Source organism: Salmo salar, chromosome 11, assembly GCF_965601325.2.
Source record: "Salmo salar chromosome 11, fSalSal1, whole genome shotgun sequence".
Classification (NCBI taxonomy): Eukaryota; Metazoa; Chordata; class Actinopteri; order Salmoniformes; family Salmonidae; genus Salmo; species Salmo salar.
This window is the reverse complement of record NC_138301.1, coordinates 71,769,757-71,782,672: the sequence shown is the minus strand read 5'-3', so window position 1 is coordinate 71,782,672 and position 12,916 is coordinate 71,769,757. Positions and strand designations below refer to the sequence as shown.

General features: G+C 51.5%; 1 protein-coding gene across 1 annotated transcript in view; it reads left to right on the top strand.

The window, feature by feature from the left end:
• Positions 1 to 12,916, top strand: part of LOC106591800 (centrosomal protein of 89 kDa-like) — a 94,639-nt gene that overhangs the window by 39,611 nt on the left and 42,112 nt on the right. Inside the window, 1 exon segment of the mRNA XM_045689778.2 lies at positions 11,601 to 11,690. Coding sequence (XP_045545734.2) covers positions 11,601 to 11,690 — 90 coding nt within the window.

The window sequence follows — 12,916 nt, the reverse complement described above, 5'->3', positions numbered from 1 at the left end:
AGTGCAGTTGAACAACTGACTTGGTATCCCCCCCTTTCCCTTTTAATAGTGTTTTAGCTGTGGTAATACCATTATAACTGACTAGGTATCCCCCCCTTTCCCTTTTCAGCTTGTGCTTCCTTATTTCGATGCCAACTGGTCTGACTGGCCCAAAGAGCTGTATTATCCAACTGATCTGACTGGCCCATAGAGCTGTAATATCCAACTGGTCTGACTGGCCCAAAGAGCTGTATTATCCAACTGGTCTGACTGGTCAAAGAGCTGTATTATCCAACTGGTCTGACTGGCCCAAAGAGCTGTATTATCCAACTGGTCTGACTGGCCCAAAGAGCTGTATTATCCAACTGGTCTGACTGGCCCAAAGAGCTGTATTATCCAACTGGTCTGACTGGCCCAAAGAGCTCTATTATCTAACTGGTCTGACTGGCCCAAAGAGCTGTATTATCCAACTGGCCCAAAGAGCTGTATTATTCAACTGGTCTGAATGGCCCAAAGAGCTGTATTATCCAACTGGTCTGACTGGCCCAAAGAGCTCTATTATCTAACTGGTCTGACTGGCCCAAAGAGCTGTATTATCCAACTGGTCTGACTGGCCCAAAGAGCTGTATTATCCAACTGGTCTGACTGGCTCAAAGAGCTGTATTATCCAACTGGTCTGACTGGCCCAAAGAGCTGTATTATCCAACTGGTCTGACTGGCCCATAGAGCTGTATTATCCAACTGGTCTGACTGGCCCAAAGAGCTGTATTATCCAACTGGTCTGACTGGCGCAAAGAGCTGTATTATCCAACTGGTCTGACTGGCCCAAAGAGCTGCATTATCTAACTGGTCTGACTGGCCCAAAGAGCTGTATTATCATGTTATCCAACTGGTCTGACTGGCTCAAAGAGCTGTATTATCGTGTTATCCAACTAATGTAGATGCCTTTTGAGGTAGCTAAACGCCGTTGGCTCTCGGATTGGACCCGGTACTATGGCCAGATGACAGGACCCAGAAGGCCGACACGGGATCTCTGGAACGGCAGATCTCCACAGGTGGAAATAAACACCTTCGACTTCCAGTATTTTTTTCTGGAATCCAGGCTTGTTGGTTGGTAACTCTCTCCTGTCAGCCGTACCTGGACTCTGTAGGTGATGTTGTAGGTCTGTTAGAGGTATGTCTCAGTCGTTACATTACGGTTCATTGATCCATGTCCTCGACACGCGTCTCCGAAACATCTGAACAATACAATCTCTTGTTCCTGTGATGTACGTTACTCTAACTCTGTTAGTCATCTCTCTCTCTCTCAAACATCATTATTTGTTTCGATGCAATTGCTCCTGTTTGTTAAAAGGGTTTGTGTCCATGTTGTTATTGAGCGTTAGGTAGTTAAAAGGGTTTGTGTCCATGTTGTTATTGAGCGTTAGGTAGTCAGATAGGGGAATAGTAACATAGTGAAACGGGTTTTGTGTCCATGTGGAGGGCTGTTACAGACTGACTGACTACTCTGTGGAGGGCTGTTAGACTGACTGACTACTCTGTGGAGGGCTGTTACAGACTGACTGACTACTCTGTGGAGGGCTGTTAGACTGACTGACTACTCTGTGGAGGGCTGTTACAGACTGACTGACTACTCTGTGGAGGGCTGTTAGACTGACTGACTACTGTGTGGAGGGCTGTTTTCGACTGACTGACTACTCTGTGGAGGGCTGTTAGACTGACTGACTACTGTGTGGAGGGCTGTTTTCGACTGACTGACTACTCTGTGGAGGGCTGTTTTCGACTGACTGACTACTCTGTGGAGGGCTGTTATAGACTGACTGACTACTCTGTGGAGGGCTGTTACAGACTGACTGACTACTCTGTGGAGGGCTGTTACAGACTGACTGACTACTCTGTGGAGGGCTGTTACAGACTGACTGACTACTCTGTGGAGGGCTGTTAGACTGTCTGACTACTCTGTGGAGGGCTGTTAGACTGACTGACTACTCTGTGGAGGGCTGTTACAGACTGACTGACTACTTTGTGGAGGGCTGTTACAGACTGACTGACTACTCTGTGGAGGGCTGTTACAGACTGACTGACTACTCTGTGGAGGGCTGTTAGACTGACTGACTACTCTGTGGAGGGCTGTTACAGACAGACTGACTACTCTGTGGAGGGCTGTTAGACTGACTGACTCCCCTGTGGAGGGCTGTTAGACTGACTGACTATGTGGAGGGCTGTTAGACTGACTGACTACTCTGTGGAGGGCTGTTACAGACTGACTGACTACTCTGTGGAGGGCTGTTACAGACTGACTGACTACTCTGTGGAGGGCTGTTACAGACTGACTGACTACTCTGTGGAGGGCTGTTACAGACTGACTGACTACTCTGTGGAGGGCTGTTACAGACTGACTGACTACTCTGTGGAGGGCTGTTACAGACTGACTGACTACTCTGTGGAGGGCTGTTACAGACTGACTGACTACTCTGTGGAGGGCTGTTAGACTGACTGACTACTCTGTGGAGGGCTGTTACAGACTGACTGACTACTCTGTGGAGGGCTGTTATAGACTGACTGACTACTCTGTGGACGGCTGTTACAGACTGACTGACTACTCTGTGGAGGGCTGTTAGACTTACTGACTACTCTGTGGAGGGCTGTTAGACTGACTGACTACTCTGTGGAGGGCTGTTACAGACTGACTGACTACTCTGTGGAGGGCTGTTAGACTGACTGACTACTGTGTGGAGGGCTGTTAGACTGACTGACTACTCTGTGGAGGGCTGTTTTCGACTGACTGACTACTCTGTGGAGGGCTGTTATAGACTGACTGACTACTCTGTGGAGGGCTGTTACAGACTGACTGACTACTCTGTGGAGGGCTGTTACAGACTGACTGACTACTCTGTGGAGGGCTGTTACAGACTGACTGACTACTCTGTGGAGGGCTGTTACAGACTGACTGACTACTTTGTGGAGGGCTGTTACAGACTGACTGACTACTCTGTGGAGGGCTGTTACAGACTGACTGACTACCCTGTTGAGGGCTGTTAGACTGACTGACTACTCTGTGGAGGGCTGTTAGACTGACTGACTACTCTGTGGAGGGCTGTTAGACTGATTGACTACTCTGTGGAGGGCTGTTAGACTGACTGACTACTCTGTGGAGGGCTGTTACAGACAGACTGACTACTCTGTGGAGGGCTGTTACAGACTGACTGACTACTCTGTGGAGGGCTGTTACAGACTGACTACTCTGTGTAGGGCTGTTACAGACTGACTGATTACTCTGTGTAGGGCTGTTACAGACTGACTGACTACTCTGTGAAGGGCTGTTAGACTGACTGACTACTCTGTGGAGGGCTGTTACAAACTGACTGACTACTCTGTGGAGGGCTGTTAGACTGACTGACTACTGTGTGGAGGGCTGTTAGACTGACTGACTGCTGTGTGGAGGGCTGTTAGAGTGACTGACTACTCTGTGGAGTGCTGTTTTCGACTGACTGACTACTCTGTGGAGGGCTGTTATAGACTGACTGACTACTCTGTGGAGGGCTGTTATAGACTGACTGACTACTCTGTGGAGGGCTGTTACAGACTGACTGACTACTCTGTGGAGGGCTGTTACAGACTGACTGACTACTCTGTGGAGGGCTGTTACAGACTGACTGACTACTCTGTGGAGGGCTGTTACAGACTGACTGACTACTCTGTGGAGGGCTGTTAGACTGTCTGACTACTCTGTGGAGGGCTGTTAGACTGACTGACTACTCTGTGGAGGGCTGTTAGACTGACTGACTACTCTGTGGAGGGCTGTTAGACTGACTGACTACTCTGTGGAGGGCTGTTAGACTGACTGACTACTCTGTGGAGGGCTGTTACAGACTGACTGACTACTCTGTGGAGGGCTGTTACAGACTGACTGACTACTCTGTGGAGGGCTGTTCGAGACTGACTGACTACTCTGTGGAGGGCTGGTACAGACTGACTGACTACTCTGTGGAGGGCTGTTACGGATTGACTGACTACTCTGTGGAAGGCTGTTACGGATTGACTGACTACTCTGTGGAGGGCTGTTAGACTGACTGACTACTCTGTGGACGGCTGTTACAGACTGACTGACTACTCTGTGGAGGGCTGTTAGACTGACTGACTACTCTGTGGAGGGCTGTTAGACTGACTGACTACTCTGTGGAGGGCTGTTACAGACTGACTGACTACTCTGTGGAGGGCTGTTAGACTGACTACTCTGTGGAGGGCTGTTAGACTGACTGACTACTCTGTGGAGGGCTGTTTTCGACTGACTGACTACTCTGTGGAGGGCTGTTATAGACTGACTGACTACTCTGTGGAGGGCTGTTACAGACTGACTGACTACTCTGTGGAGGGCTGTTACAGACTGACTGACTACTCTGTGGAGGGCTGTTACAGACTGACTGACTACTCTGTGGAGGGCTGTTACAGACTGACTGACTACTCTGTGGAGGGCTGTTAGACTGTCTGACTACTCTGTGGAGGGCTGTTAGACTGACTGACTACTCTGTGGAGGGCTGTTAGACTGACTGACTACTCTGTGGAGGGCTGTTAGACTGACTGACTACTCTGTGGAGGGCTGTTACAGACAGACTGACTACTCTGTGGAGGGCTGTTAGACTGACTGACTACTCTGTGGAGGGCTGTTAGACTGACTGACTACCCTGTGGAGGGCTGTTACAGACTGACTGACTACCCTGTGGAGGGCTGTTACAGACTGACTGACTACCCTGTGGAGGGCTGTTACAGACTGACTGATTACCCTGTGGAGGGCTGTTAGACTGACTGACTACTGTGTGGAGGGCTGTTAGACTGACTGACTACTCTGTGGAGGGCTGTTATAGACTGACTGACTACTCTGTGGAGGGCTGTTATAGACTGACTACTCTGTGGAGGGCTGTTAGACTGACTGACTACTCTGTGGAGGGCTGTTAGACTGACTGACTACTCTGTGGAGGGCTGTTACAGACTGACTGACTACTCTGTGGAGGGCTGTTACAGACTGACTGACTACTCTGTGGAGGGCTGTTCGAGACTGACTGACTACTCTGTGGAGGGCTGGTACAGACTGACTGACTACTCTGTGGAGGGCTGTTACGGATTGACTGACTACTCTGTGGAAGGCTGTTACGGATTGACTGACTACTCTGTGGAGGGCTGTTACAGACTGACTGACTACTCTGTGGAGGGCTGTTAGACTGACTGACTACTCTGTGGAGGGCTGTTACAGACTGACTGACTACTCTGTGGAGTGCTGTTAGACTGACTGACTACTCTGTGGAGGGCTGTTAGACTGACTACTCTGTGGAGGGCTGTTAGACTGACTGACTACTCTGTGGAGGGCTGTTACAGACTGACTGACTACTCTGTGGAGGGCTGTTATAGACTGACTGACTACTCTGTGGAGGGCTGTTAGACTGACTGACTACTCTGTGGAGGGCTGTTACAGACTGACTGACTACTCTGTGGAGGGCTGTTACAGACTGACTGACTACTCTGTGGATGGCTGTTACAGACTGACTGACTACTCTGTGGAGGGCTGTTAGACTGACTACTCTGTGGAGGGCTGTTACAGACTGACTGACTACTCTGTGGAGGGCTGTTACTGACTTACTACTCTGTGGAGGGCTGTTACTGACTGACTGACTACTCTGTGGAGGGCTGTTACAGACTGACTCACTACTCTGTGGAGGGCTGTTACAGACTGACTGACTACTCTGTGGAGGGCTGTTACAGACTGACTGACTACTCTGTGGAGGGCTGTTAGACTGTCTGACTACTCTGTGGAGGGCTGTTAGACTGACTGACTACTCTGTGGAGGGCTGTTAGACTGACTGACTACTCTGTGGAGGGCTGTTAGACTGACTGACTACTCTGTGGAGGGCTGTTAGACTGACTGACTACTCTGTGGAGGGCTGTTACAGACTGACTGACTACTCTGTGGAGGGCTGTTACAGACTGACTGACTACTCTGTGGAGGGCTGTTCGAGACTGACTGACTACTCTGTGGAGGGCTGGTACAGACTGACTGACTACTCTGTGGAGGGCTGTTACGGATTGACTGACTACTCTGTGGAAGGCTGTTACGGATTGACTGACTACTCTGTGGAGGGCTGTTAGACTGACTGACTACTCTGTGGACGGCTGTTACAGACTGACTGACTACTCTGTGGAGGGCTGTTAGACTGACTGACTACTCTGTGGAGGGCTGTTAGACTGACTGACTACTCTGTGGAGGGCTGTTACAGACTGACTGACTACTCTGTGGAGGGCTGTTAGACTGACTACTCTGTGGAGGGCTGTTAGACTGACTGACTACTCTGTGGAGGGCTGTTTTCGACTGACTGACTACTCTGTGGAGGGCTGTTATAGACTGACTGACTACTCTGTGGAGGGCTGTTACAGACTGACTGACTACTCTGTGGAGGGCTGTTACAGACTGACTGACTACTCTGTGGAGGGCTGTTACAGACTGACTGACTACTCTGTGGAGGGCTGTTACAGACTGACTGACTACTCTGTGGAGGGCTGTTAGACTGTCTGACTACTCTGTGGAGGGCTGTTAGACTGACTGACTACTCTGTGGAGGGCTGTTAGACTGACTGACTACTCTGTGGAGGGCTGTTAGACTGACTGACTACTCTGTGGAGGGCTGTTACAGACAGACTGACTACTCTGTGGAGGGCTGTTAGACTGACTGACTACTCTGTGGAGGGCTGTTAGACTGACTGACTACCCTGTGGAGGGCTGTTACAGACTGACTGACTACCCTGTGGAGGGCTGTTACAGACTGACTGACTACCCTGTGGAGGGCTGTTACAGACTGACTGATTACCCTGTGGAGGGCTGTTAGACTGACTGACTACTGTGTGGAGGGCTGTTAGACTGACTGACTACTCTGTGGAGGGCTGTTATAGACTGACTCACTACTCTGTGGAGGGCTGTTATAGACTGACTACTCTGTGGAGGGCTGTTAGACTGACTGACTACTCTGTGGAGGGCTGTTAGACTGACTGACTACTCTGTGGAGGGCTGTTACAGACTGACTGACTACTCTGTGGAGGGCTGTTACAGACTGACTGACTACTCTGTGGAGGGCTGTTCGAGACTGACTGACTACTCTGTGGAGGGCTGGTACAGACTGACTGACTACTCTGTGGAGGGCTGTTACGGATTGACTGACTACTCTGTGGAAGGCTGTTACGGATTGACTGACTACTCTGTGGAGGGCTGTTACAGACTGACTGACTACTCTGTGGAGGGCTGTTAGACTGACTGACTACTCTGTGGAGGGCTGTTACAGACTGACTGACTACTCTGTGGAGTGCTGTTAGACTGACTGACTACTCTGTGGAGGGCTGTTAGACTGACTACTCTGTGGAGGGCTGTTAGACTGACTGACTACTCTGTGGAGGGCTGTTACAGACTGACTGACTACTCTGTGGAGGGCTGTTATAGACTGACTGACTACTCTGTGGAGGGCTGTTAGACTGACTGACTACTCTGTGGAGGGCTGTTACAGACTGACTGACTACTCTGTGGAGGGCTGTTACAGACTGACTGACTACTCTGTGGATGGCTGTTACAGACTGACTGACTACTCTGTGGAGGGCTGTTAGACTGACTACTCTGTGGAGGGCTGTTACAGACTGACTGACTACTCTGTGGAGGGCTGTTACTGACTTACTACTCTGTGGAGGGCTGTTACTGACTGACTGACTACTCTGTGGAGGGCTGTTACAGACTGACTGACTACTCTGTGGAGGGCTGTTACAGACTGACTGACTACTCTGTGGGGGGCTGTTACAGACTGACTGACTACTCTGTGGAGGTCTGTTTGACTGACTGACTACTCTGTGGAGGGCTGTTAGACTGACTGACTACTCTGTGGAGGGCTGTTAGACTGACTGACTACTCTGTGGAGGGCTGTTAGACTGACTGACTACTCTTTGGAGGGCTGTTACAGACAGACTGACTACTCTGTGGAGGGCTGTTAGACTGACTGACTCCCCTGTGGAGGGCTGTTAGACTGAATGACTATGTGGAGGGCTGTTAGACTGACTGACTACTCTGTGGAGGGCTGTTACAGACTGACTGACTACTCTGTGGAGGGCTGTTACAGACTGACTGACTACTCTGTGGAGGGCTGTTACAGACTGACTGACTACTCTGTGGAGGGCTGTTACAGACTGACTGACTACTCTGTGGAGGGCTGTTACAGACTGACTGACTACTCTGTGGAGGGCTGTTAGACTGACTGACTACTCTGTGGAGGGCTGTTAGACTGACTGACTACTCTGTGGAGGGCTGTTACAGACTGACTGACTACTCTGTGGAGGGCTGTTATAGACTGACTGACTACTCTGTGGACGGCTGTTACAGACTGACTGACTACTCTGTGGAGGGCTGTTAGACTGACTGACTACTCTGTGGAGGGCTGTTAGACTGACTGACTGACTACTCTGTGGAGGGCTGTTACAGACTGACTGACTACTCTGTGGAGGGCTGTTAGACTGACTGACTACTGTGTGGAGGGCTGTTAGACTGACTGACTACTCTGTGGAGGGCTGTTTTCGACTGACTGACTACTCTGTGGAGGGCTGTTATAGACTGACTGACTACTCTGTGGAGGGCTGTTATAGACTGACTGACTACTCTGTGGAGGGCTGTTACAGACTGACTGACTACTCTGTGGAGGGCTGTTACAGACTGACTGACTACTCTGTGGAGGGCTGTTACAGACTGACTGACTACTTTGTGGAGGGCTGTTACAGACTGACTGACTACTCTGTGGAGGGCTGTTACAGACTGACTGACTACCCTGTTGAGGGCTGTTAGACTGACTGACTACCCTGTTGAGGGCTGTTAGACTGACTGACTACTCTGTGGAGGGCTGTTACAGACAGACTGACTACTCTGTGTAGGGCTGTTACAGACTGACTGATTACTCTGTGTAGGGCTGTTACAGACTGACTGATTACTCTGTGTAGGGCTGTTACAGACTGACTGACTACTCTGTGAAGGGCTGTTAGACTGACTGACTGCTGTGTGGAGGGCTGTTAGACTGACTGACTACTCTGTGGAGGGCTGTTTTCGACTGACTGACTACTCTGTGGAGGGCTGTTATAGACTGACTGACTACTCTGTGGAGGGCTGTTACAGACTGACTGACTACTCTGTGGAGGGCTGTTACAGACTGACTGACTACTCTGTGGAGGGCTGTTACAGACTGACTGACTACTCTGTGGAGGGCTGTTAGACTGTCTGACTACTCTGTGGAGGGCTGTTAGACTGACTGACTACTCTGTGGAGGGCTGTTAGACTGACTGACTACTCTGTGGAGGGCTGTTACAGACAGACTGACTACTCTGTGGAGGGCTGTTAGACTGACTGACTACCCTGTGGAGGGCTGTTACAGACTGACTGACTACCCTGTGGAGGGCTGTTACAGACTGACTGACTACCCTGTGGAGGGCTGTTACAGACTGACTGACTACCCTGTGGAGGGCTGTTAGACTGACTGACTACTGTGTGGAGGGCTGTTAGACTGACTGACTACTCTGTGGAGGGCTGTTATAGACTGACTGACTACTCTGTGGAGGGCTGTTATAGACTGACTACTCTGTGGAGGGCTGTTAGACTGACTGACTACTCTGTGGAGGGCTGTTAGACTGACTGACTACTCTGTGGAGGGCTGTTACAGACTGACTGACTACTCTGTGGAGGGCTGGTACAGACTGACTGACTACTCTGTGGAGGGCTGTTACGGATTGACTGACTACTCTGTGGAGGGCTGTTAGACTGACTGACTACTCTGTGGAGGGCTGTTACAGACTGACTGACTACTCTGTGGAGGGCTGTTAGACTGACTGACTACTCTGTGGAGGGCTGTTAGACTGACTGACTACTCTGTGGAGGGCTGTTAGACTGACTGACTACTCTGTGGAGGGCTGTTACAGACTGACTGACTACTCTGTGGAGGGCTGTTAGACTGACTGACTACTCTGTGGAGGGCTGTTAGACTGACTGACTACTCTGTGGAGGGCTGTTAGACTGACTGACTACTCTGTGGAGGGCTGTTACAGACTGACTGACTACTCTGTGGAGGGCTGTTATAGACTGACTGACTACTCTGTGGAGGGCTGTTAGACTGACTGACTACTCTGTGGAGGGCTGTTACAGACTGACTGACTACTCTGTGGATGGCTGTTACAGACTGACTGACTACTCTGTGGAGGGCTGTTAGACTGACTACTCTGTGGAGGGCTGTTACAGACTGACTGACTACTCTGTGGAGGGCTGTTAGACTGACTGACTACTCTGTGGAGTGCTGTTAGACTGACTGACTACTCTGTGAAGGGCTGTTACAGACTGACTGACTACTCTGTGGAGGGCTGTTACTGACTTACTACTCTGTGGAGGGCTGTTACTGACTGACTGACTACTCTGTGGAGGGCTGTTACAGACTGACTGACTACTCTGTGGAGGGCTGTTACAGACTGACTGACTACTCTGTGGGGGGCTGTTACAGACTGACTGACTACTCTGTGGAGGTCTGTTTGACTGACTGACTACTCTGTGGAGGGCTGTTAGACTGACTGACTACTCTGTGGAGGGCTGTTAGACTGACTGACTACTCTGTGGAGGGCTGTTACAGACTGACTACTCTGTGGAGGGCTGTTACAGACTGACTGACTACTCTGTGGAAGGCTGTTAGACTGACTGACTACTCTGTGGAGGGCTGTTACAGACTGACTGACTACTCTGTGGAGGGCTGTTAGACTGACTTACTACTCTGTGGAGGGCTGTTACAGACTGACTGACTACTCTGTGGAGGGCTGTTACAGACTGACTGACTACTCTGTGGAGGGCTGTTAGACTGACTGACTACTCTGTGGAGGGCTGTTACAGACTGACTGACTACTCTGTGGACGGCTGTTACAGACTGACTGACTACTCTGTGGAGGGCTGTTAGACTGACTGACTACTCTGTGGAGGGCTGTTACAGACTGACTACTCTGTGTAGGGCTGTTACAGACTGACTGATTACTCTGTGTAGTGCTGTTACAGACTGACTGACTACTCTGTGGAGGGCTGTTAGACTGACTGACTACTCTGTGGAGGGCTGTTACAGACTGACTGACTACTCTGTGGAGGGCTGTTACAGACTGACTGACTACTCTTTGGAGGGCTGTTAGACTGACTTACTACTCTGTGGAGGGCTGTTACAGACTGACTGACTACTCTGTGGAGGGCTGTTAGACTGACTGACTACTCTGTGGAGGGCTGTTAGACTGACTGACTACTCTGTGGAGGGCTGTTAGACTGACTGACTACTCTGTGGAGGGCTGTTAGACTGACTGGGGGGGTAGCTGGTTAGCATAATGTGGTTGTCTTGTTACTGGTCCACTGCTGTAATGAACCTCCCTCCCTCCCTCTCTCCCTCCTTCCTTATCTCTCTCTCGCTCTCTCGCTCTCCCTCCCTTCATTCCTCCCTCCCTCCCTCCTCATCCCTCTCCCTCCCTCCCCCCATCTCTCCTCTCCTCCTCCACTCCTCTCCCAGATCCGTAACCCTCCCTGTCTCCTCTCTCCCTCCTCAGGCCTCATCCCTAGAGCACGACAAGCAGGGTGTGATCAGCAGGATTGTGGACGACACCGTGCGGCTCGGAAAGCTTCAGGAGAAGGTCAAGGTGAGGCAGCGGCAACACCACCCAGACACACTGACTCTGATCCCCCGACAACCATCCCCGAGCCCCGACAACCATCCCCGAGCCCCCGACAACCGTCCCCGAGCCCCCGACAACCGTCCCCGAGCCCCCCCGACAACCATCCCCGAGCCCCCGATAACCATCCCCGAGCCCCCGATAACCATCCCCGAGCCCCCGATAACCATCTCCGAGCCCCCGACAACCATCCCTGAGCCCCCGACAACCATCCCTCCACCTTCACACACTCTAATCCCCGAGGCGAGCCCTGACTGCCAGTCCTGCTCTTGGGATCCGTTACCCAGGCTGCCCCTGCTGGGGGGTGTGGAATTTGAGTGAGTGAGGGGGGGGGGGGGGGGCGGACTCAGGGCTCCACACATCCAGTGTTGTTGTCAGAGCTATCAGGGGAGAGGGTGTGTGTGTGTGTGTGTGTGTGTGTGTGTGTGTGTGTGTGTGCTATTATCCTGTCAGTTCTCTCAACGGACCTCCAGGCCTCAGATCGTAGTCTGGGTTACCATCGACTGCCGCTCTGCTTCACAGAGGCAGATGAAACATTTACCACAGGCCGATAAACAGAGATCAAACCAGTCTGTGAAGCTCCCCTTCTTCCGCCCCTCGCCTCTCCTCGCCTCGCCTCGTTCAGTCTTAAAGAGACTGGATTCTCTCTGGTCAACCACTTGTGTGGGCGCTAACTGTTGTGTGGGCGCTAACTGTTGTGTGGCGCTAACTGTTGTGTGGCGCTAACTGTTGTGTGGGCGCTAACTGTTGTGTGGCGCTAACTGTTGTGTGGGCGCTAACTGTTGTGTGGGCGCTAACTGTTGTGTGGGCGCTAACTGTTGTGTGGAGCTAACTGTTGTGTGGAGCTAACTGTTGTGTGGGAGCTAACTGTTGTGGGCCAGTACCTCTCTCTGTCTCTGTCTCAGGGGCCAGTACCTCTCTCTGTCTCTGTCTCAGGGGCCGGTACCTCTCTCTGTCTCTGTCTCAGGGGCCAGTACCTCTCTCTGTCTCAGGGGCCAGTACCTCTCTCTGTCTCAGGGGCCAGTACTCTCTGTCTCTGTCTCAGGGGCCAGTACCTCACTCTGTCTCAGGGGCCAGTACCTCTCTCTGTCTCAGGGGCCAGTACCTCTCTCTGTCTCAGGGGCCAGTACCTCTCTCTGTCTCAGGGGCCAGTACCTCTCTCTGTATCTGTCTCAGGGGCCAGTACCTCTCTC